This window comes from Schistocerca serialis, chromosome 9 (assembly GCF_023864345.2).
Source record: "Schistocerca serialis cubense isolate TAMUIC-IGC-003099 chromosome 9, iqSchSeri2.2, whole genome shotgun sequence".
NCBI lineage: Eukaryota > Metazoa > Arthropoda > Insecta > Orthoptera > Acrididae > Schistocerca > Schistocerca serialis.
This window is the reverse complement of record NC_064646.1, coordinates 245,169,482-245,196,839: the sequence shown is the minus strand read 5'-3', so window position 1 is coordinate 245,196,839 and position 27,358 is coordinate 245,169,482. Positions and strand designations below refer to the sequence as shown.

At 40.1% G+C, this 27,358-nt stretch overlaps 1 protein-coding gene across 3 annotated transcripts in view; it reads left to right on the top strand.

Moving 5' to 3' along the window:
* LOC126419014 (uncharacterized) overlaps positions 1-27,358 on the top strand; it is a 474,218-nt gene that overhangs the window by 269,290 nt on the left and 177,570 nt on the right. For all 3 annotated transcript variants that reach the window (XM_050086069.1, XM_050086068.1, XM_050086070.1), the window contains 2 exons: positions 19,264-19,455; positions 24,293-24,515. In XM_050086069.1, the coding sequence (XP_049942026.1) occupies positions 19,264-19,455; positions 24,293-24,515 (415 nt within the window). The remainder of the gene's footprint in view (positions 1-19,263; positions 19,456-24,292; positions 24,516-27,358) is intronic.

Sequence of the window (27,358 nt, the reverse complement as noted above, 5' to 3'; positions counted from 1 at the left end):
GTTTTAGTCGTGAAGCAGGCTATTACCACTCTCTTTAAGGAAGGGCCGCTTAAGCTTATCGGCCCATTTGCGGGGTTGACAGAGCGCTGCTGCCTCCTCTGCCTAAACCGAGCTGCAGCTGCCGTCTGGGATTGGTGGTCCAACCCGGTCCTCACCCTACCGGCTCGTGTACTCTTCTTCTCCCCTCTCGTGTGCCCTTTCACACTAGTTCATCTTTTGTCTCTCTGTAGTTCTCTAGCCCTGTTCAAATTGGTAGTGTTTCCCAGGCAGTCTCAGAGTAGAGTACCTTCGGTAAGTGGCGGGGGCTGGGGGGAATGTATGTACCCTCATTACACTCTACATTCAGGGGTTCCGGCTGCTCCCTAGATGGGGTAGCTTGCTTGCCTTTCTTCCTTTGTCTTTTTGTCTCTTTCCTCAGCTTTGCTGACATTGGTAGACCTCGAAGTTTTCTTCCCCTTGGTTTTGCGTGGTAGACTATCTCTGATCCGCACTCCATAGAACTGTCTGTTCGAGGTCAAAGGGACTGATGACGTAGTAGTTTGGTCCTTTTAATCAGCCAATCACTGTCAGACAATAGCTTCCACAGCAGTGAGTGTTACGTATGTTTCTGTTATACACTCCTGGAAATGGAAAAAAGAACACATTGACACCGGTGTGTCAGACCCACCATACTTGCTCCGGACACTGCGAGAGGGCTGTACAAGCAATGATCACACGCACGGCACAGCGGACACACCAGGAACCGCGGTGTTGGTCGTCGAATGGCGCTAGCTGCGCAGCATTTGTGCACCGCCGCCGTCAGTGTCAGCCAGTTTGCCGTGGCATACGGAGCTCCATCGCAGTCTTTAACACTGGTAGCATGCCGCGACAGCGTGGACGTGAACCGTATGTGCAGTTGACGGACTTTGAGCGAGGGCGTATAGTGGGCATGCGGGAGGCCGGGTGGACGTACCGCCAAATTGCTCAACACGTGGGGCGTGAGGTCTCCACAGTACATCGATGTTGTCGCCAGTGGTCGGCGGAAGGTGCACGTGCCCGTCGACCTGGGACCGGACCGCAGCGACGCGCGGATGCACGCCAAGACCGTAGGATCCTACGCAGTGCCGTAGGGGACAGCACCGCCACTTCCCAGCAAATTAGGGACACTGTTGCTCCTGGGGTATCGGCGAGGACCATTCGCAACCGTCTCCATGAAGCTGGGCTACGGTCTCGCACACCGTTAGGCCGTCTTCCGCTCACGCCCCAACATCGTGCAGCCCGCCTCCAGTGGTGTCGCGACAGGCGTGAATGGAGGGACGAATGGAGACGTGTCGTCTTCAGCGATGAGAGTCGCTTCTGCCTTGGTGCCAATGATGGTCGTATGCGTGTTTGGCGCCGTGCAGGTGAGCGCCACAATCAGGACTGCATACGACCGAGGCACACAGGGCCAACACCCGGCATCATGGTGTGGGGAGCGATCTCCTACACTGGCCGTACACCACTGGTGATCGTCGAGGGGACACTGAATAGTGCACGGTACATCCAAACCGTCATCGAACCCATCGTTCTACCATTCCTAGACCGGCAAGGGAACTTGCTGTTCCAACAGGACAATGCACGTCCGCATGTATCCCGTGCCACCCAACGTGCTCTAGAAGGTGTAAGTCAACTACCCTGGCCAGCAAGATCTCCGGATCTGTCCCCCATTGAGCATGTTTGGGACTGGATGAAGCGTCGTCTCACGCGGTCTGCACGTCCAGCACGAACGCTGGTCCAACTGAGGCGCCAGGTGGAAATGGCATGGCAAGCCGTTCCACAGGACTACATCCAGCATCTCTACGATCGTCTCCATGGGAGAATAGCAGCCTGCATTGCTGCGAAAGGTGGATATACACTGTACTAGTGCCGACATTGTGCATGCTCTGTTGCCTGTGTCTATGTGCCTGTGGTTCTGTCAGTGTGATCATGTGATGTATCTGACCCCAGGAATGTGTCAATAAAGTTTCCGCTTCCTGGGACAATGAATTCACGGTGTTCTTATTTCAATTTCCAGGAGTGTAGTTGGTCAATACAGAAAGCTCTGACATGTTCTTATTTCCATTATAAAGGTCAAAGATGATTGACTAATCAGTCATACTGGATTACATCTTTCTGAAGTCCTACAAAAGTGTGTTGTTTTGATGAGACGACTTACTAAATGGGTGTGTCTCAAAATGTGTACTCCGTGATCGACTTGTTCTACAAAAATGTCAGAGAACGTGACAGAGATAGATAAGTTTTACCAAGTTACGTTTGGGACTATGAACAGACACCCAGGCCAGTTGCTGTACACAAAATTCGAAACTTAATTACTATTTTTATACTGCTGTAACGCATGTAAGACCAGTGAAGTATTTTCGAAGACAGATAATTGAGGTAACATAACAATGGATTCATTTATTTGCATGCGAAGATACTCCATTCCAGAAGAGCTATAAGTAAGTAAGTAAATATTACAGCATATATTGCATTTTTCCATTCCTCTAGACCTATAAATTTTAAACCCACTTTAGAGAGATGCTAGAGGCACGTACAGCACATCTACATGGCCCTTATTTGTACCTGCTAGTGGTTTATCAACATCCCATGAATATTAAAGTTTTGTGAAGATATTTAACTTTTTATGCAGGATGGAGCTCCGACGAAAGGCTTGCACCTGGTCTAGATTTTCTATTTCCGAAGTCGGACCCTGTAATTTCCATTCCACAGATTAATAATGTAGAATCTGATCATGTTCACATTCAAGTACATCATAGGTTATCATATTTTTTATAAATTTCTTAGGCTACAACTTTCAGTTCTAAGTACAGAAATATAGTTTGTGCAGTTTTCTGTAAAATATATCGGCAACATTGGGAAATCAAATGAAGTCGAGTTACAATTTATTGTCACATCTTGCACACGTTTAAGATTCTTCAGTTGTCCAGTCATCATTTAAAATAATGCACTGCATAGCATTGTGCTGCAAGGGGAGGGAGTGGAAACACACCTGCGAGAGGTCATGATGGCTGCTGGGAACCTCTGATGCCTGTGTGACACTAGTAAAACATTATTAAAGTCCAGTCGTTGATTCACTGTATTTACAATTCATTGCTCTGCCGCAACAATCTTATCTGATGCTTCACTTAACTGTGTGTTGGATTCTAGCTGACATCTGTTGAGGCAGCTCAGTGTCTGCACAGCCAGACAATGGTGTTGGTGATCTTGGTGCCACACACAGTGGGTTGCTGGATAGCAGGCGGCGGCCGTGCTCATTGTGAAATTTGAGTCTTGCATTGGCTGTTGGAGTGTTCTTGGTCCCACTCTGGATACTACTATGCCCCATCAGCGATTTACCTGGTGTCAGTAGTCGTGTGGTCAGTTGATATCCTCCCTAACGCCCTGCTGTTTTTGAGAACCTGGAGGCATCTGAGATTTGAACAGGAACGCTGACCCTTAAAATGCCCCATTGCTGGCTTCCGTGTTGAAGCTCAGTGCTGGCAGCACTCTGCTGTGGGGTGTTGTCAGAAGACAGTCAGTTTCTCCATCAGTAAACACTAGGTGGCAAGAAATGTGAAGTCCATCAAGTGAATACAATCATTTTGAGTACGACTTCAGCTACCTTGTTGAATAGTTCATAGACTGTGCTGGAGCATTTAGGACATAGATTCAGTACAGTGTCATGATCATGCAATCGAGTGTATTGCTCTGAATGCCATCAGTCCCAATGATCAACTGACAAGAGCTAGAAAAACTGGAGTGTTTAAAGAGAGCTAGTCCGAGGCTGTGACATCTGGCTTGGTTCATAACAACCGCATGTGCCGTCCTCATTCCGTTACATTCACTTAACAGGCTGTTAACTGCTGTGACAGGCCCTCGCTGAGTGTTTTTGTATAATAGAGAGAGTTTCTTGCACCGTATTCCCTTGATTATCTGTCACAGTGTTCTTTCTGCTGCTGAATGTGATTTCACACTTGGGAGACGGTGTCGTGATACGTCGAAGGCCTGGCCCACTTGCTACATACTGGTACGGTTAATGCTTCAAATTCCGTCTCTGGCTTTACGTGAAAGGCCTGGTGTTTGTGGTAGTGTGAACAAGTTAAAAAAAAAACTATAATTTTCCACCGCTTACTATTGTATGCCGTAAGTGTACATTCTAAATGTATTTAAGAGAAACTTCGATAGATAACTAATATTGTGTCGTGTGTGGTGTAGATTATAATTGATGCAGTCTATTACGACGCCCTTAATGTCCATTTGGGGCCGCTGGTGGTAACTGCCCAAGCGACCTCTTTCATTGCAAACAAAACAGGAATGACTCGAGATAGTACATCGGAAACACCATGCACAGGTAAAAGTTGCGGAAATCTCGAGATGAAATGAAGAGCGTGTCGCGATCTGTTGCACATGCGAATGTCAACAACGAATCTTAATCTCATCTTCAGTGAGCAATCATAATGACTGAAACAATAATTATCATTTCAGATCACACTGTTGAAACAGACTAAAATCGTTATATTAACACTATTTTTCTAACGTTTAACCACAAAGTAATAATTATTACAGACGTTCGCAGATACACTCGTGGATATCCGCATGACCATACGCTTTCATCCACAGAGTAACTAATGCTGCCGGATGAAGTCTGAGATTAATTAAGGATCTTAGAATGGTACTCTGGAACTATCACAAGATCGTTAATTAAAACTCTGGCACTCTGTTAACAAATTGAAAGCTCACAGAAAGTAAACAAGTAAAAAAAAATGGTGATTTTCTCGTATGTGGTTGGCTTTTAATGTAGTCTATTCATGCAGCATGGAGAAATGTAAAGAGAACTATATTCATAATTCGGCTATTTCCTTTTGATTACTAGTTAATGGTCAGCCTGATAATAAAACATTTTTATCCCTGTGGAATTGGAGATTAATTCCATATAGCTAGAAATCGTGTTTCTATTATTGTAATATCTAAATCATGCGTTCTTGTATGGCAATCTCTATATCAAGGAATAAATATATTCTCATAGATGTAAGAATGTTAAGTTACAGCTTTTGTGACTGGAAGCAACTCGATATTTCCATGGAAATACGATCACCTCACGGTCAGTGCAAAATTTTATTTTCATGTAATTTTATTGGCTTCTACAAACGGCAGTCTTTGATATGTCGGAGGTTTGTCAGGTTCTTGCAGGTAACGTGCTATCACCGTGTTAATATTATCGTGATTAATTAGCGTTTTAACTAATGATTATTGACTGGGTAATCCGCATTTTCGTGAAGTTTTCCCACAGTTAATTTTCGTATGGAACATATTTAGTGCTACCCAGTAAGAGGAGTTCAGATCTCCGTCCTCTTTTGGATGATCACGGCAAATTCAGATCATGTAGAGGTAAAGCATGTTCAAAAAGGATAGAACGGGATGTCTGTAAATATTATTGCCGCGCAGGGAAGCGTGTTTGCGTAGAGCCGTAATTAAGCATGCTGAAAGGGTTGCGCAGGCAGCAATTGAGGAACAATGTGTGAAAAGCTGCAGATTATCATACACGTTGGAACAAGTTACGTCCGTCGTCTGGGTTCGGAGACCGTACTTGGATCGCTCCAGCGACAGAGATGGTTGAGAACACCACCCTTGCTCATGAAATTTCGCCAAATCTCACTACGGTGCATTATTCCCATAGCTTATAATGCCCCCTAGTTCTGTGTCCATTGGAAGACTCGAGACGTAGAAAGTTATGTGACAAGCTAGGTTGCAATTTTTTAGACGTGCGCCTTTGGTTCGAGAACTGTAGGATCTCCCTAAATGGGTAACGTGTGCACTACTTACCAGAGGCTGCGAACCAATTAAGTGTGGGGTGAACGCAATAGTGTACTAGTGATTCCCAGCACAGTGTCAAAATTTGGAGCGCTCCCAAAACGCAAATGGCTCTGAGCACTATGCGACTTAATTTCTGAGGTCATCAGTCGCCTATAACTTAGAACTACTTAAACCTAACTAACCTAAGGACATCACACACATCCATGCCCGAGGCAGGATTCGAACCTGTGACCGTAGCGGTCGCTCGGCTCCAGACTGTAGCGCCTAGAACCACTCCGGCCGGCCCCAAAACGCAGTGAAGCTCACGTAATACTGATTACAGACAGCAGGTTAACACCTGAAATCGATACCAGTGAGACTTTTGGGACAAAATAACAAAACGATAGGCTAATGAGAAATAGATGTGTTATACTTACCGCAGTAGATGAGAAACTCAAATCCACCAAACAGAAATTGAAGCTGCATGACAGACTGAGCAAGACTGAGTATGAAGGATGGGTGTAAATTAATTACTATTTCTTTCGAGCACCAAACTCATCTCCAGATGTACCAGAACCCTTTAGAGAAATCCTCAGCTCACTAATACGTGTGTCGTCCTAAAATACTTCTTCATTGAAGGAGACTTTTTTTTCATCCAACTATTCTCAGCGGATATTACAGTTTTGCAAGTGATATGCTTGACAATTCATCCTACAAAAAATAACAAATGCTTTACTTAAAACAAATATTTCGGGAGCTCACTTATGACGGAAATATGTTAGATCGAATGGCGACAGACAGACATGACTTCTTTGAGGATGCTAATATTGAAACTTTTATCAGTGACAATGAGGCAGTCGTATCAGGTATTACTACCAAAGCTCAAAGGATGGCGAAAGTATATACGAAGATATACATTTTAGTAAGTTACAAGAAAGCAGTAGTGTTGCATTGTAAGTAATTGGAACATGTAGCTCGGGGAAGGAGCGTGTAGAGAAACTAAGCCATGATAGATGCAAAGCAAAATATAGGGCTATAAATACAGAGATGCTAAAGAAATGCCTTTCGCTGCCAAGAGAACAATGCGCGATGCTTTCAATAACTACTGTAGCAGAAACACTTAACAGACGCTCCTACAAAATATAAATAAATTCATGTTGTAAAGGTTGTCAGGAACACCAGATTTAGCGTCCAGACTCTGCCTAATGACAACGGAACTGAAATTGAGGTAGGTAAGCAAAAGCAGACGTGACTTACGATCCTCCTGCGCAAGTGAACATTTGAGAATGGAGCTAACATTTGAAAATGGAGCTAAGAGTAATGACACAGTACTCAAGCATGTGCAGGTCTAAATGATGCAGATATTAGTGTAAAAGGCGTTAAGAAACAGCTGAAACCTTTAAGGGGATACGGAATCACCTATCCCCGCAATGTTAATATATGCCTACTATAGGGAACATTTTCTCACAAACTACTGGAGACAGAGAGGTAAAAATTTTACTGTATGTGCATTCATATGTTACAACAATACTGAAACAACAGTTTATTGTCAAAGTATTTTCTTACAGAGATATTGTACATTTATTTTTAAGTAAATTTTTTCCATCGCTTTTTACTAGACTATCACCCCTAAGTCTTTTGTAAATCAAGTAATTAAAAAATCGTTGTTTCAGTATGTAATAGGGACCTATGTCACTACGTCATAAAAATTTCAGACTTCTAGGTTGACCAGTACCTGAGATAATGTTCCTAGATGAAGTAAAAAGTAAACTTACGGGAAACGGAGAAAGAAGATTAAAACATTCCTGATCCGTAGCTAATACCCCCTTCACAGTCTTCATAATCATCTTCAAGTCTTCTTTTGGCACCCTTCTGCACCTGTCTTGCTTTTTTCACTAATGTCTTGATTATGTTATCAGCATGCCTTAGTCTGTGCTGATCTAAAAAGAACATAGCACGTACCGTACGGGAACCAACACACATACCCAACTTTTGAAGGACCTGGCATTTAGTTATATTTCCAAGATTGAAGGTTGCCACAGCATCATACACACCAAAATGTAGTGTATTAATTCCGACAAACACTGTTTTTGGGAGACGATGCCATATCACACTATTCAAGCACTCGTTGGGGTTCTGCGTTTTTCCGTGAAGACATTTCATCAGAAGACTTCTGTCAGCCAGATCTCTGAAAATGGGCTTTATTTCTGCCATGATGGCTGATGGTAGACTGTGGTGGTGAATGTATTTCTCTCCTGTTGTTAGTCCCCTATTGTATTTACACCAGCTGTTTTCACCTTTGGGGCACAAACCATGTTGTGGATGCTCATCCGTGGATGCGGTGTGGAAATATAAAGCCCATATAGCTCTCCTCATTTCTTCAAGATTGCCTGTATTTTGCCTGATTGCAAGGCCATAGCAGTTCTGAATGTGGTCTATTATGGAATCAGTCAATCTTCCTCTGCCATCCAAGGTTTTCCCATCATCTAGTTTTTTCCCTTTCATAACTGATTTTAACCTTCTCAGCCTGGCACCCATTCTCTTCTGCACATGTCCTATACATTCAAGTTTGCTTATATTTACACTGTTCCCATATGGTTTGCTTTCCAAAACTTCTTTGAATGCTTTAGAGTCACCATCTCCCAGATATTTGACATAGCGAACATTATACCACTGTGAAGAGCGATGAAAAATTTTCTTCACCCGAGCAACCTCCATGCCACCACTACTACCATAATAATTAGCAATACAGTCATCACTGTGTTCATTTTTCAGCCTGCCTGTGCACCTACAGTATTTAGACATTATTGCAACATCAATAACCTTGCCAGTATCAACACTAGTTGCTGTTACAACACCATTGTTGGAGGTGTGGCCCCTTTTCTGCCACGTGCCATCAAACGCCACTGTGAGGTCACGACTGCCGTCATTTTCTTCCACTGCTTCTTCCACAGCAACCTGCATTGACTTCTGTGCTACATCTTCAACTGCAGATCCTAGTACATAATTGTAAGCTTCAAACTTTGAAGGTGCACTTGGAAGATTTAGAACACCACATAGCATATCACCAGCTGCTTTGCCCTTACCAATTGCTCGCAATCCATAAACTAACCTAATATTTACACTATAAAGTTCAGTTTTCTTGTATCCATTATTTACAGTTACTGAAACCGAACTTGGAAACTTACAGCTGTATTTACAAACACTGCATATTAAATTAAACTGGGCAGCCAGGCCAACATGGGATTCTACTTTCAGAGAAACGTTTCCATGACATTTTTTGCAGCACAAACTGTTTTCAAGAGCTTCACACAATATATTCGTATCAATGAGTTCAAAAACTTCATTCCCTCTATCAAGTAAATTATATTTCTCTTCCAAATCTCTTAGTTTTTTATGAGAAGCACTGTTTTCATTTGGTGTAAGTTCGTTCGGCAAATCAGTAATAAGTGGATTCACATTTTCCAACAGTGATGATGATGAACTGCTTTGCTTTGCTAATGAATCATTATTTCTTTTCTTTTGCCAGTTCACACGCTTTTTAAATACTTTTGCTTTAGCTCTAGGCATTTTCACTGCGAAAAATGAAGCACTAAATACGAAATAACTCAACAACAACTACTTTCTTATATCACACTGTTTACAAAACAGTCCCGCCACAAAGTCAAAGAGTAACTTGAGGAAACCAGAGAGAAACATTTTCGGGCAACTAGTGTATAAATAGTCGCTGGAAACCGGGATATTTGAATTCATGTCACTTTAAAGGTACTGCCAAAAAGTTCATGGTCAGCCACGAGAGACGTGTATAACTAAAGCGCAATACCCGATCTCACAAATATATAAAAATAAAATAGTTATAATTGTAGTAGAGCTATGTATGATACGTCATTTTAAAGAGGAAACATGGCAGAATATAATACGCCAATAAAAAAAAATTCGATTTTTTAACCCAAAATCCGATTCCGTATCCCCTTAAAATTGTATAAAATTCCTGGGCCTGATCGGATCCTTGTCGGTTTATAATATACAGTATGTCCCACGTAAAACCGTTTCGTTTCACCTGACACTCACGAAACAGTGAACGAACGAAAAAGGATAGTCGTGAAGTTAATTTCTCTATTAATATTCAGTTTAAGGGGAGTTATATATGAAAATAAAACTTTTTTCGCATATTCGGATGTTTGTCTCATTATAAAATTGCAATTTTCGGAATAATACACTTACAAACTCACATGGCAAGGTTGCGGGGGGCGTCAGTGATGCTATTATTGCTTTTAATGACGGCAACATTTAGTGAAGCAGGGGATACATAGTTCAAGTGAACAACAGGACAGCAATGCTAGTTGAAACTAAGAAATCGACTACGCTGAACTTGTATCCCGTACTGCACTTAAGCAAAACAGTTCGAAAGACTTTCGAGATGCAACTGACATACATGTAACGTGATGTATTCTTTGCTAGTAATTTCATTCATTTCTTTCCATTGTATTTTGCGGAGAAATACTAAGATACAAACACGCGATATCGTTAACGTGAAAATACTACTGGCCCTTACATATGTGAAATAAAGTTTAGCCCGCATCTCGTGGTCGTGCGGTAGCGTTCTCGCTTCCCACGCCCGGGTTCCCGGGTTCGATTCCCGGCGGGGTCAGGGATTTTCTCTACCTCGTGATGGCTGGGTGTTGTGTGCTGTCCTTAGGTTAGTTAGGTTTAAGTAGTTCTAAGTTCTAGGGGACTTATGACCACAGCAGTTGAGTCCCATAGTGCTCAGAGCCATTTGAACCAAATAAAGTTTATCTCTCTCGCATTCCTTTGTTTCTCAACATTCTCCTCAGCTCTTTTATCTTTGTAATACATGATCTCTGGCGACTTGTGATGTCATTGTTCAAAGCCGACGGGTTGTATCCCCTGCTACACTAGACCCGCAACATTGGTAGGGTGAAAGTGCTACAGCACATGGGGATTAATACTGAAGCAAACTGCATCAGAGAGCTTGAACGGATGGACAAGGTTCGCGTTGATAAAGCAGAGTATGCAGCGCAGTTGACCACTAAGGAGTCCAGAAAGAAGATCAAGAGGATGATATACAGTATGGTGCAGGGTGCTTCTGAGTGACTAAAAATAAAAAAAATTAAGAATATATTAAGTGAGCCTTCTGGAACTTTAGAAGCCGTTCCTGAAAGTTTACATTTTCTGTTGCATTTTCCCCTAAATCTCAGAAACCACTTCGAGTAGAGTATTCAAATTTTCTGGGACTAATACATATCCTGAGCCTATTGAACTAAAAGAAGAACATAATATTACGTATTATTAAAATTATTTAGGATAACGTACAAAAAAGTACACAAAATTTTAATCATGTAATTAAAAAATTGTATTTCCGAGAGCAGTGGCTTAAATGCAATTATTGTAGTTCACTACACTCAGAACATAGAGTCTAATGTCCTGTAAAAGTTTCATGTCAATGGCTACAGTGATTCCTGAAATACAGGGAAGCCAAGTCACTAAATTTAACATTGTCGGGATAGGGCGTTCCAACTCCCCTCAAGATCGTCTATTGTGCAGGGATTGTAAGCGTACACTTGCAGCGTGTCCCATAAATAAAAATCACACGATCACCAGAGGCCTCTACTGACAAGTGTGTCTTCAGTAAACACGTTGGTGTCGTAGGCAGTTCTTTGGTTGGATGTGAGAGCGGTTGCTCTATCTTGTTGGAATACTGCAACAGCTTTTCTGCGTTTATTAACTGTGCATTGAAAGAGTCAAAGATCTCCAGATATCTGGCACTATTTAAGGTGCAATCGAAAAATATGGAATCAATAATGCGCATGCCGGACAATGCACAGCAAACCCCTGTCTTCGCTGACTGAAGAAATTCTTCATGCAGATTATGTTGGTTGGACAGCAACCAGTATCTGCAACTGTGAGCATTTACATAACCTGACAAATGAAACCAGGCATTCTCATCTTAATCGAGTAAAGCAAGGGTTCTAAATAACCGTTAGCGATTGATTTTAACAGCCAGTTGCGTTAGTTGAATGAGCGTCCACAGGTGATCTGTACGAATAATAAGGAAACATTATTTTATAAATAATCCTTAACTCTGGTCTAAGGAATAACAGGATGATGAAAAGAGATGAGCAATATTACTCTTCGCATTCAACTTACGTAATATATTTTTGTTAATTTTACCAACAAAATCGGCGTCATATCTATTTCAATCTGCTGTGAACCGTATTATTTTGAATTTTCGACCATGAGTTTCACGGGATATTGGGGCACTATGAAGTAGGTGGAGCAGAGACCTGAATGTTGCCTTTTTGAACTGCAATGGATGGTTAGATGTATTGTGTACATCATCAGAAGTGGTTGGCTTCCTAAGAATATCGTAACTAACCGAACAACCATCAGTTTTGACAGATAGACCCACTCCTTACCGACTTGAGGGTTCGTGTTGTAATGCCCATGTGAATTCTGTCTGTAATTTCAAGGGGACTCATTGTCGGTTGTCTGTTCCTCTGCACATTGTGAACGGATCCTACAGCCCTCCATTTCTTGTACAGATCTTACTGGTCGTGGAGAGTTTCCTGCCGGATTACTTCCCTTGAAACGTTCTGTACATTCCTGGATGGAGCCTGTCTTTATGTAACACTCCACGATATCAATCCGCAGCTCTGATGCAAACTGCCTCATTTGTACGAGGGCTGTTTAAAAAGTAAGGTGACTTTTCAAATTGCGTGGGCAACGGACATTCGATTATAGAATTTTTTTGTTGTGTTAGTAGTAGTAGTAGTAGTAGTAGTAGTAGTAGTAGTAGTAGTAGTGCATAGCATGGGGGTAACTATTTATAGAAAAGGAAAAAAGAAGGAAAAAACATAGTGTGAAGGTGTTATGTGGAATGTTGGATGTTTTATAATCATTATTAACATTTATTTGTATCACATTTCTTTACCAAGCTCCTACTCGTGTTCTATCTAAGTAATCCTTCATTGTTGGTACACATGTTCCGAACACAAGTTCACAGTTTCAAGTGCACAGCGTACTTCGTTTGTTTTTGACAGATAGAAACGCTAGACGTGTTTTAGTGTGCTCGGCAATTTTCGATTATTTTAAAAAAAATGGAACAAAGAATGTGTCTTGAAATTTTTCGGATGTTTTGGGCATGAGATGTGTGTCAGCGAAGTTTGTTCCAAAACTTCTCAATTTTGGTCAGAAGAACCGTCCGTCGCATGAGTATCGCTCAGGAGCTCTAGAATGACGTCAGTGGTGATCCTAATTTGCTTAAAAGGGTCATAACTGGTGACGAATCATGTGTTTACGGTTAAGACGTCGGATCCAAAGCCCAATCGTCCCAGTGGAAGAATCTCAGAGCGCCAAGACCGAAAAAAGCACGCAAAATTTGATCAAATGTCAAAGTTTTGCTCACTGTTTTCCCCAATTACTGTGGCGTAGTGCATCATGAATTTTTGCCTCAAGGTCCACGGTTAATAAGGAGTATTATTTTGACATTATGCGCCGTTTGTGAGAAGCAATATGCAAAAAAAGTCCGGAATTGTGGTAAACAATGGCTTTTGCGTCACGACAATGCACCTGCTCATTAATCGTTGCGTGTGAGATATTTTTTGGCCAAAAACAATACGGCCATCATGCCTCCGCCACAATATTCACCGTATTTGGCCCCCTGCGGCTTTCTTCTATTCCCAAAACTGAAGAGACCTATCAAAGGACAAAGATTTTCAACGATTGAGGAAATAAAAACAGCATCTCTGAAAGTCCCCAAGACTGCACCAAAAAGTACTTCTGAGAAATGCTTTGAGGATTGGAAGAAGTGTTGGGACAAATGTATTTTATCTGAGGGGAATTACTTTGAAGGGGTCAACATGAATATTGATGAGTAACTAAATATTTTTTCATAAAAATATACGAGATGTTTTCAAAAAGTAAGGTAACTTTATCCTGCCTCGGGCATGGATGTGTGTGATGTCCTTACGTCAGTTAGGTTTAAGCATTTCTAAGTTCTAGGGGACTGATGACCTCAGCAGTTAAGTACCATAGCGCTCAGAGCCATTTGAACCATTTTTTGTAAGGTGACTTTTTAACAACAATATGAGCTTCTCACAACAAAAGAAATTAATGCAATAACAGAAAAATGAAATCTTCTTGACCTAGGTTTCGGCCACTACTAAACAGTGCCTTCATCAGAAATAAAACATTTAAACTGACATGTCACGTATAAAACAAAAATCAAGCGATAACACTTCAGTCACAAAATATTAAAATAGAAAACATAGAAGGCAAGCCACTATGGGCTGCTCGTAGCCGGCCGCTGTGGCCGAGCAGTTCTAGGCGTTTCAGTCCAGAACCGCGCAACTGCTACGGTCACAGGTTTGAATCCTGCTTCGGGCATGGGTGTGCATGATGTCCTTAGGTTAGTTAGGTGTAAGTAGTTCTAAGTTCTCTTGGACTGCTAACCTCAGATGTTAAGTCCCATAGTGCTCAGAGCCATTTGAGTCATTGGATTGCTCGCACATGGCGAGCTGCGGTAGCATTAGACTCTTAGTAGTGGCCGAAATGTAGGTCAAAAGACTTCATTTTGCGACCGAGGGCTGTTATTGCTTTAATTTTACTTGGTAGCGGTCGCTGACAACGCAGCCAGGTTTAAAACTCACAATTAACTACCAGACAAACACACAGCTGCACTCAACTTTCCGATAAAATGCTGTGTAACCAACTTTGGAGACAGTGTTGCCACTTCACAAGCTGTTTGACTACGCATGATTAACCAGCACATGAGGAGTACCGGTTTTTTGTGAGACACCCTGTAGAATATGTTGGCATCCCTGTTGGTTTATCTACAGAATTCACAGCAGTTTATGTCCCATTTAATTGTAATGTGCTGTAGATCAGTTAAACAGAATATTTACACGGGTCACGCCTGCCAACAGAAAGAGTGGCAGAAGTGACCTACAAAAGTTCTGTCCAATATTTTATCATCACCAATTATTTGCAGAATGTCGTAACACATTATTATCAGCAGTACCGTCATTAGAAGTATAAAACGAAACCTGCGGCTGGATTTTAGTATTTCGTGATAGAGAAGGTGCAGCTTGTTATTTTGGATAATATGCCCTGGACAGATAGAGAAATAACATCTGGCGTGCTGCGGAGAAGTGTGTTGGGAACCTTGATGTAAGTAGTGTGTTAAAGACCAGGCAGACAATAGTACAAGTAGACTCGAAAACGATACAGTTATCTGTAATGGGGTACTATCTGGACAAGCTGAACAATCATTAAGACAGATCTCGATAACGTTTCAAATTGATACAGATACAGGAAACTGCCTTCAAATGTTAAGAAATGCAAAATTGTGCACACAGTTCGTATGATGATGAAATGGGATGATCAGGCTCAATCGTAACGGAAGCAGGCGGCAGACGTGAGGACATTGGCATGATTCTGGGAAAATGCTGTCAATCTACAGTGTAGACTGCTTATAAAATACTTTTTAAGTTCTTTGAATATTCTGAAGTGTGTATACCAGATAGTTCTAAACGGGGTGATATTTAACGTACACAAAAAAAGAGCAGTACAAATACTGTTATCACACTAAAACCTGTACTCCAGACACACAATTGGCAAGTGTGTAGGGTGGTCAGAAGCAATCGGAAAAGCTTATAAGGGCATTGCAGAGTAGATTGCGTTGAGAAATAATTGTTAACAAAAAATTCTATACTGTCGTTTGTTTCCGAGTTGATTAGCATTGAAGGTAGCCAATGAGGCTGTTGCCTGCGCAACGTGAAAAACTGCCGCTTTATGAATGACGTTCAGATTAATTAGTTCTGTTGTACTTACTATGGTTTTGCAATAAATTCCGCAGACCGTATCCACAAATGCCGATAAATGCATCTACAAAATACATCGTGAAACCACATATAATTCAGCAGATTTGACGTCATAAACATCGATATGTGTGGGAAAAAAATATATCCATATATGCCGCTGACTGTACCTACATAAATGTCTTTTTACGAGTTCAAGAGATCTGACTTCATAGATGCTGAGATGTGTGAAAAAATGCCGCATCATGCATGAAGTTATAATACATTTGTTATTTAATACTCAAACACTCCTACTGTCGAGTCAACATAAACTGGAACTGCTAATACTAACAGAAGTAATACACACTGCCAGAATGAAATGTTGTTATGCACTTTTAATAAATTTGTCATACACAAAATACCTTATCTTGACTGTTGTGATCAATTGCTGTCAAAACCGAAATCTAACAGACACTTTTACTTAAGCTGGTCGAACAGTCCCTCTTAACGTATTCCTCTATAGAGTACAAGGAATTGCATATAAAAAAATCTTTCAAACTATATTCAAACCACGCTTTATCTGGAACCAAATTTTTTATGGTTGCTGGCAATTTACTGAAAATGTTTCTGAATATTTGACCCCTTTTTGGACCAGAGTAAGTGATTTTAGGTCTTTGTGTCTGCCTGCTTAGCTGAGTGGTAATGGTTGTTGCCTCCCATGCAGCGAACACGGGTTCCATTCCCAGCCGGGTTGGAGATTTTCTCCGCTCGTGGTCTGGGTGTTGTGTTGTCCTCATCATCATTTCATCCTCATCACCAGCGCGCAAGTCACCCAATGTGGCATCGACTGAAATAAGACTTGCACTCGGCGGCAGAACTTTCCCGGATTGGGCCTCCCGGCCAACAATGCCACGTGATCATTCCATTTGGGTCTTTGTGTAGATTGTTCTTATACTGTGTATTGAGCAGTGGGTAGGAAATAGAGATATATTCCCTGCAACAAATTTCATTAAGGAATAAATATACTGAGAAGCAGTGGTTAGAATACAAAGTTACTTGAATACGTTTGTACATGATGTTCTTGAATTAACACCACAAATGATTCTTATTACAAACTTTTGCCCTGTTTTATGAGTTACCCCAGAATGTGATCCCGTATGACATACTAGAATGAAAGTAAGCAAGTTTTTTTTTTTATATTTGTCTCCTACTTCTGACATCATTCTCACTTGAAAAATAGACTTGTTTAGGTGCTTGAGCAATTCTGTGGTATGCCTTCCCAACTGAATTTATTATCGAATTGTAATCCCAGAAAATTAATAACACTGTCAACTTCTTAGATCTGCATGCCCTCATACTTTATACACATGCTGGAAGGAAATCTCATACAGGTTCTGAACTGCATTCAGTGGGGCTTTTCAAACTTTAATGACAGTGAATGAGCTTTAAATTAATTAATGCCAGTGAAAATTTGATTAGCAGCTATTTCTAAATCTGTACCTGACTTGCTACTTATTGGAGTGTGTGTATCATCTGCAAACAAGACAAACTTAGCATCTGGCAACGTAACATATGAGAGGTCATCAATGGAACCTTGAGGGACACCACATGTAAGTATATCTCAATCAGACGAAGACTGACTGCTTGCTGCACAGGTATTTCACAATGACACGCTTTGTTGCCTGGTAGTTAGATAAGACTCAGATCATTTTTCAACACTGCCAGTGACACCATAATATTGTAATTTACTTAAGAGAATGCCGTGGTTCAGACAGTCAAAGGGTTTTGACAGGTCACCGAAAATGCCAGTAGCCTCTAATTTATTATCTAATGAATTACAAACATTCTCGCTGTAAGTGAGCCATAGCGACATTTGCAAAATCGTGTTGTAGGTACGTGCGAAGAAGTGTTGCCCAGCTTACAGGTACTGTCTAGAATATTACACAACACAAACAGTTAATTTCTTTTTGTTTTAGTTTTTAATGGAAAATCGGCAAAATGAGTACCTGTGCAGTACTGGGTTTGTCAGCTGGTAATATAATAAAAGCAGTAACAGCTAAAAGCAACGAGGCATTTAAAAATTTTTTCAGTAGAGTTTCACAAAAATAATGTTGCCTTTCCTGAAGGGATTCACGTTTAAGTTCCTGAAGTATCTCCGTACGTGTGATAAATCTAACAGTATGCCTGTGAATTGCTTACACGTTCTTTTAATCTGACTTACTGTGGTTACCACACTCTCGAACAGTAATTCAAGAATGAGCTGCATTGGTGTTGAAAATACAGTCTCCTTTACAGATCAACATTATCAAAAAATTTTCAAATAAAGTGAAGTTGCCCATTCACCTTCACAATAACCGTCCTTCCATGCTCGTTCCATTTCGTATCAGTTTGCATCGTGACACATAGGTATTTAATTGATGTGAATTTGTCAAGCAGCATACAACTAATGCTGTATTCGAGCATTATGGGATTGATTTTCCTACTCACCCGTATTAACTTATATTTTTCTACATTTGGATCAAGCTGCCATTCATCAGACCAAGTAAGAATTTGGTTTTCCGTATTGTATTCTCCTGCAGTCTTTCAACAATGACACACTTTCTCAAACACAACAGGGTAAACCCAGAGAGAGCGAAATATGTAACTTTGTGCTGTGCTGTCCATATATACACCTCCATTGTTGTTGCGTCTGTGGTATGTTAAGTATGCAATCCACCCACTTCGGCAAGATCCATGGTGGAAACTGTCACAGGATAATAATAGGTCCTTGGCATCTTAATCAGAAAAACCCCCCAAAAACATCCAGTAAAAATAATATGTTCTGATCATCACACAGACCTCTGTTTAAGAAGTTATGAATTTCGACTGCAGCTTCACAGTATGTTTATTCCATCTTGACATTTGTTGTGAATAACCTGCTGCGGTTCAAAAGGAACAATGATTCATAATTACAATATTGTAAGAAAAAATTGTGTATATTATTCTACATTAAGATGGCTTTAGCACAAAGAGAGGCGCACGTTGCTGCCACTGAAGTTCTTGATCACTTACTCAGTGATGTAAAATGTGTGACAAACAGCAAAGTTAAGTCTGTATAAAAAGAAGAGTTTGTAAATGGGTAGCATGTAGCCATGTTTACATGGGAATGGTGAAATATGAACGTAAGGTGCTTTGTTCCATATCATTATGATAAATAATATAAATGATCATGGAAGATAAAAGTGCTACGCAAAGCATGGCATAAAATCATTTGAATTGATTAAAATGTTTTAAACTTGTTCTTTTTGAATTTTTGCATCTGTTACGTTTGGATATGTGTTTTCTATCCATGAAGGCCGTGAAATCTCGCGAATAAAAATTATAATTCATGAACTTCATCTCTCTTGCTTTCCCAGAAGCATAAAGCAACACACTGCGCATTATGTATATGAACAAGTCCTTATTTGTGAATCAAATAAAGAATTCTTTAAAAATGTTATTTGCTTAGCATTAAATAATTATTATTTGCTCTCAAATTTGACTTAAATGTGAATTAAATGTTCGTATACTTTCATACTTCAAGGAAGTGTGTGTCCAAAACCCTAAAATTAAAAAAAAAAAGGCGGGGTGTCAGGTAGTTTCATTCTGAGAAATTGTATTAACAAATTTGTTTCAGGGCGTAATGCAAAGCGTATAGTGCTTCCACTGGAGTTGGAGCTGACATACCATGAACGGCAGAGCATTACACAGAAGATAAATGAATTAGGTGGAGAAGTTATTAGTGAAGAACATATGTGCTCAGCGACTCACATTGTTGGCTCTGGTCTGTACAGTTATTCACCTACATTACTTGAAGCACTTGTAAGAGGTAAGCTACTTAGCACATACGTAACCTAATAGAATATCTATCTTAACAGATCAAACCAAAGTAGTTGAACTTTTGAATTGGCTACAAGACATAGAAGTTTATTATGCAATATTCTGTGGTTCCAGCATGACTGTTTTTTTGTAACTTTGTTTGTTACAAAGAAATGAGCAACAGTGTGTCTGTGTTAAAACAGTACCCCCTTTTTTAAAAATCTGCTTCTTCCTCTCAATACCTATTCAAAAACATACCACTTATTCATGCAAATGCAACATTCAATTTGATAAGAAACAGCAATGAGGATATTTAATACCATTTGTAGTACTGTAATCCATATATGGGTACAGAAAGGGATAGGACATTCAAAAGTGCTGAAAATGGTGGCCATGGACAGTAATGTGCTTGTCCACATTTTGTGTGGAAGATTTCATCGCTGTTTCCATTGTTGCATGCTGAAGTGAGTTGCAAATAAGCAAAAAACTTGTTCCTCATTCTCTGAAGGTTTTGAAATATCGTGATAGCGAACATCTTCCATGAATCCCTAAAGAAAAAGTTCTGAGGGATCATGTCAGGAGACAGAGAAGGCTAGTCCATTGTTCCTTCAACGAACAATGCATCTGGCTGGTTGCATTTGGTTCAGAAAGCAACATGTATGAACAACATATCTGAAAAAGTTGGCAAATGCACTGTTACTTAGGTTACCATTGATGAATTAAGGGCCAATATTTGTAATACCATTCATTCTATGCCAGACATCTCTACACTGACTCTGATGTTCCACATATCCGTCATCAGGGTTATTCACTGGACCAGTAACACGAATTCTTTGTATTTAAGTGTCCTTCGTTTGAGAAGGAAAATTCGTTGGTAAAAAGAACAGTGGGGAAGTAGTTCCCGTCGGTAAGGACTTGCTCCTATGCCCACTGACAAGTAGAACACAAAATTTTCGAAATAATTCCCATGCAAATCCTTGTGTAAGTTGACATGATTAGGTGCAACTCGTGATGTGTTGACTTATCGGTTCATGGTAACAGAAGTAAGAACAGTACCTATGGCAGTATCATCTGTGCAAGTTTTACAATGATTGCATTGCCTTGGGTTGAAACTTCGCATTGCTTGAAGCATTGCAAAAGTCAAGAAAACATTCATTGGAAATGTGGGTTCTCGTCAGGATATTGCTGTCTGCGAATTCCTTTGGGTGTGTAGCATTACCCCTACCTTTAATTGCAATACAAGAAACGTTATGATGCAGTTTTATGTGAGGACTGTCTTTGCTAAACACGAGGTATCATTTTAAAGCATTACACTACTGTACTATGTGTATCTGTATTGTAAAAAAGAAGAAATTATCGCAGTTGAAACTTGTTGGCATATTAAAACTGTGTTGTTCCGGGGCTCAAACTTGGGACCTTTGCATTTCCTGGGCAAGTGCTGTACCGACTGAACTACTTGAGCATGACTCACAACTTGTTCTCACAGCTTTACTTCTGCAGGTTCCTCTTATCCTACCTTCCAGACTAGTAGCTTATTTTGTAGAGTATGTGCCTGCAAAAGGCAAAGGTCCATAGTTTGAGTCATAGTCCAGCACAGAGTTCTAATCTGTCATGAACTTTCATATCAGCACATGCTCCACTGCAATGAGAAAATTGGTTCCAAGTTCCTAGATGAGAGCTGTGGTCTGGCACACAGTTATACTCTACCAGGAATTTTCATATTGGTGCATACTCTGCTGCAGTGTGAAAATTAATTATGGAATATTGCAACTTGTGTTGTGCTAACTTAGATTCTCCATAGATAAATTGCATTTCTACCATCTATCATTGATGTAAATTGCACTCACAAGAACCTTTGAATGAATATGGTTGGCTGAGTGACATGTTTGCACCTGTTTAATGTCAAGTCCTGGACGTGGATTAGTCATGTTACCTAGGGTACGTGCACAGTGTGCGAATATGAGAGATGAAAAGTCAAATTTGTGTTAAATTTTTAAAAATGCCATGTTTACATGATTGGTACACTGTGATACGTTTTTGAACAGGTCTTGAGGAAAGGAAGTGGATTACGAACTAAAAATTTTAGGGTGCTATTTAGAAAAGATGTGCTGCTGTTCACATCTTCGAAATGAACAAAGTTACAAAGGCAATTATGCTGGTTGTTGTCCTCTTGATAGTTAAACATCATTTGGTTGGGACCATCCAGATTTACGTTCTTGTAGAGAGGGAATGAGATGGCTAAAAGAAGTTTATTCTATTTGTTGTACAGCTGGTATTAGATGTACTTCTGTATGTCACAGCAATAATACTGAATGGGTTTCTTATGTAGGTGAACAGCCATTATTGCAGAAATCTTACGATGAATTCCTTGAGTGTGAGGTCGCAAGTTCAATCTTTAGTAAGGCTCATTTGAAAGTATTTTAAATAATGACTCGCCATGAGCATCAGGTGGGCGACAGAAAACTAGGGTCCATGTGATGCAAAGATCAGTTTTCTATGGGTTGTATGTATTACACTTCACAAAATGGATATAGTCAACATTCAAGAAATGTTCAAAATGAATCTTTAACTTGCACCATGAACGCAGAGTGAAAACTGGCTCACCACATTGATCACAAAGGTTTCCGCTGTCAAGATTGAAGGTGGACTACTTGGGAGTTACAAACTGTGCAGGATGTTCAGATGGGTATACACACTTAAACAGTGCATATAGAATCATATTGGTGCATTGGGGCTGATAAGAACTGATGGAATGTGATGGTATGCAACCGAATACAAGATGGTCTGTCATGGAATGCGGTTCCAGGTGGTATGAATTGCAGTGCCACACACTTTTCAGGAGAGCACTTTGCTCTAAAGGAGTATGATTTTTACGTCCAAGCCAAGAATCGATCAAAAGAAAGTTATTTTGACCAGCTAATGGCCAAAAGCAGTGCTTATACCACAATTGTAATTCTCCTATGCCCATTTTCCCCACTAATTTTTGTTGTGACGTAAATATTCTCTACTGCCTTTGCAAGAACATGCACACAAGGAAGAATCGTAGGGGGCAAAGCACCTCCAGCTTCTCGCAATACAGTAAATAACTTTCCAGTCAATTTACCATTCAGATTAATAGTCGGTATCACTTTGCATGAATGTGCTACGGCATTGAAGTTAGTTGATCTTGATAAAACTCTTGTGGTACCTCTTAACTTAGAGGTTTCCCTTCTTATACATTTCCTCTTCAAATCCTGATTGGTTGGAACTGAAAACAAAGTCCTTACTGAATGATGGGAGTAGGTTTGTGTATCTCATCTACTAATTTTCATCTTTATTCCTCATCTAGCTGTGCATTGTGAAGTTGATGCTTTGTTTGAAATTTCATTATCTTACATCTTCCAATTCTGTAGAACTGTTTGAAGTTACTCAATCATCCACTACTTCCCTGGAAATCATTATAATCTATGTTGCGTACAGTTTGTTGCAGGTAATATAGTACTTCACTATCATGCACATCCTGAAAACTGTATCAAGCATTATTGAAATGCATAAACACCAGCGTTTGTAGCAAGTGTGCCTTGTCCTCCCTTGAATATCTCTAGTTTTTCGTATGCACTATACAGTCATATTGCAGTCGACTTACTCCAAATCTGTTCACAGTTGTTTTTTTACTGTGTTACATGATCTTCCATGTATATAATTATGTTTAGACCCACTCCTTAGACGCAGATTGTCCTTTACTACATTTCACTGGAGACAGAATTTGTTTCTCCCTGTCCAACAAGGACTACATGGCTCAACACCTGTTTCAGTATCACTTTCACTTGTTAAGCACGTTTTGTCATCACTGTACTCCTCATGTACATGTCGAGCGTATACGACACCACACATTCCACTTACTCATATTGCAGATATGCTAATATTTCATTTGCCTCTTCTTTCTCACTCTGTGTAATTCCTTCAGTTATAGATATAATGCAGTGTTGCTTTGTTTATCATTGCCATCTGCTTTGTGTCACACTACTAGCACTGTGGCAGTGTTAGTTACTTATCAGCCAAACAGTTCAACTATGCTCAGTAGCCTCATGCTGTGCTCACCATTGGATACCACCAGTCCCACCCTCTGTTCCCATCGGGAGGCAGTATTGTGGTTGCATGCTAGACAATATGTGGGGTGTCGAATGCCATAAACATCACTGGCCTTTTGCGACATAGCACTCAAGGGATTCCTTGTTAGAGGAAAAGTAAGAACGGGTGGTTTTTTTTATTATGTGGACTATTGCAAAACTTACAAGTAGCATCACACACATTGAAATGGTTAATCATTCAATGCACCTATTGGGGAAGAACTCTTAGTGGATGATCTCTGCATTTTAAACATAACCGTTGAGTGTTAAGCACATGTTTGAGGCTGAAACTGACATGAAGAATATTATGAAGAGTTTGTGTTTCAGAATGATATATTTTAAATAAATGTGCTGATTACACTGCTGTAGTTTGCTGTCGTCCTGAAAAAGCATAATGGTCAAACCAATTCAAAATTCCATATATCTCTCTCTCTCTCTCTCTCTCTCTCTCTCTCTCTCTCTCTCTCTCTCTCTCTCTCTCCCTCTCCCTCCCTCCCTCCCTCGTAATGACATCATCATTGACAGGGCATTGACCTCTTGTCATCCCTCCCTCCCTCCCTCCTTCCTTCCATCCAAATTAGTCCTGTTTAAAGAGTAACGATATTTATTTTGTGTTTACATTGATTCTTAAATTATTAGTGTACTGGTAGTATTACATTTAAACTCATTTCCTGTATTATTCGTAGAATTTCTTGGCTCCATTGCAAACGTTTTGCATAATAAGTATAATTTCCTCAGGTCTGTGGATAGTGAATATTTTCTATATAACAGATAGTTATGAACAGCTTAAGTGGCTAGATGAGCTTCAGTATGAGGTGAAGCTGGAGACAGATTTCATGGGCTGTGCAGCACGCAGGAATAGGGAGTTGGCGCTTGTTAGAAGAAGTCCAAACCTTTCCTCATGGAAGATTGGTCTCCTTACTGACCATTGTGATCCTGTCAGCAAAAGTGTTTTTGCTAGGTGAGTGTGTTACTGGTAGCATATTTGATGCAGCTGTATTTTTCTGCATTATTGATTGAGGAATTTTCTGTGTGTATACAATTTTACATCAGTCTGTTGGCCTCCTGAATGCATAACTCAATGTGCATGCTTTTGCTGTACTTGGAAAAGTCATGGTTTAGCAAATCAGAGTGGAAGTGTTTTAAGATTAATGCTCTTAGATTACTTGTTATGATAAACTCGTCCTTGAATTATGTGTTGTTTTGAAAGAAAGAAGAAAAAAAAAAAAAAAGAGAGAGATTTGTTTATGAAATAACTTTCATTGCTGTCATTCATTATTTTCATGTAGTTATTTCTTGAATGAGGTGTTTTGGAAATGTTTCCTGTTTTCAGATTTGTTTTTTTGGGGGGGGGGTTCATACCCCAGTCAGTAAGAACAGAAGGAACTCTTGTAGGGTCACTTTCTTGTTTGTCTGTCTGTCTGTCTGTCAAGACTGTTTTTGCCTGGAATGGCCAGAGGTATCAACTTCAAGCTTGTCACATACCATGGGCTACGATTGCTTGGCAGTGTGAAAAATTTAAAGTTTCTAAGTCAGTGCAGTCAAAGACACGGCCACTTAGGTCACACATTTCAATAGCCAGAAACTCGTTTATCAAAACCTACAGGGTACTTTCCGATGACATGGAATCATGGAAATTTGACAAGAAGCAAAGTTTCACAGTAAAAGAAAAACTCCCAAAATTGTGAATTTGTAATTTTATCACAAAAAATACTTTTTGGCATTTCTTTTTGTCATTTGTTATCCATCTGTAAACCTGTCCATCTGCTTCCCTTTTTCTTGGGACTGGTTAGAGCTAGCAAGCTGAAATTTGTTACATACTAAGATCTACAGTCCCTCAGTGGTGTGAGAAATTAAAGCCTCTAAGTTAATGCAGACAAAAGATACGGCCATGTCTCACATATCTGGATACTTGCACGATCACTCGGCAAAATTTATAGATGGAGCATTTGTTTGCGTGCCAGGCCTTGTGGCCTAGTAGTAACACTCAAGTTTAAAATCTGTCAGACTATGAATTTTCCAGTCTTCATTTTAACCTAACTTACATATCTTAATAATGTGTGGCCTTGTCAGAAACAACCTATGGTTTGAATATCACGTTATACTGTAGCTTCCCTTTCCCCGGCTGGATAAGTGTGTAGATTAGGGACACACAAGCACATGAAGTGAAGTGGTATCCAATAGAAAGACTTGCAGCAGGCCATTGAACACCAGTAATTAATTATCTATATACATAATTAAGTTTGTACAGAACGCTCAGAGCATGTGTTCTACTCATACTTGTCTGTTCTTTTCATGTTTTGTGGCATTTATGCGATGGTTTTGATGTGCAAGGTGCTGCATTATTCTGTTGCCTCTACTGTGATATATAAACTTGCACAACCTTGTAATTAATGATGAATATTTGTCCATAGTTCATGGCAGATTTGGGAAAAAAGACATTTTCTTGAAGTCTGCAGTTTGCAGATAAGAGTCCGCTGTGGTAAAGTAGTCATTCAGTATAACCAAAATAGGTGAACAATGTAAAAAGGATTCATTCAGTTGAAAGTATGCAAATTTAGTTACGATAAATCGTAATGATATGGAATGAGCCATTTTACAGTCATGTCTCAAATTAATTTAAATGTGGCTATATGCTGAACACACAAAGTGGAACAACTATATAACCTTAAAAACAATAAAAGCAGATGCTAGATTGAGGGCCATTGGAAGATTTCTAAGGAAGTGTAACTTTGATCTATAAGAGGGATAGTTTAAGAAAACTCCACTTGACCATTCTTTGAGTGTTGTTCACCTTTTTAAAATTCTTAAGAAATAGATTAATGGAAGAAGTGTTCCAAAAAATGGCAGCACATATGTCCACAATTTGTTTATTAAGGACAATCGTGAAGACATTTATGGAATTTGAGTGGTGTTCACGCATTGTGCAGCATGGACAGGATTACTGATAAAATCCCGAGAATGTACCACACAAAATGACCAGAGAAATTTAAACATAATGGAGGCTTACAGTAAGTCTTTCTTCCATTGCACCATTTAGTAAGGTGGTTTGTGGAGTATAGGTGGGAATATTTTACAGCCATTGTTAGTAGGATATTAAGATCATTACATTGATGTGATTATGTTGAGTAAGGTAAGGATATGTTGTAGGTGATGTAATATTGAGTTGTTTATGCTTTAAACATCTACTCCAGAGTAAGGCCTCATGATAATTTGAGAGGAGGCTCAGGAATGAATACAGTTCTGGGGAAAGACAATATTGGTAAAAATGTTATACAGATAATTTTGGCTGTGTCACCATCTTGCATGTAGGCCACATTTTAACCCTTTGGCAAAAGTATTTATGTTCTGTGTGCATAAAGATGTCTCTTGCCATTCTTTCAGTTGCAATATTGCTTATCTGCAATCTACTAGGTGAGAGCAACATGTTAATTCATAATCATAATACGAAAAAGATGGATTGTTATCCAGCCCATAGCAGAAGCATTGACTAAGAAAAAGCCCGCATCTCGTGGTCGTGCGGTAGCGTTCTCGCTTCCCACGCCCGGGTTCCCGGGTTCGATTCCCGGCGGGGTCAGGGATTTTCTCTGCCTCGTGATGGCTGGGTGTTGTGTGCTGTCCTTAGGTTTAAGTAGTTCTAAGTTCTAGGGGACTTATGACCACAGCAGTTGAGTCCCATAGTGCTCAGAGCCATTTGAACCATTTTTTTTTGACTAAGAAAAGACTGCTAAACTATTAGCTTTTGGACAAAAAGTTCTTCAGAAGCAGAAAAAACCACAAAGACACTCTCACAGAAGCACGACT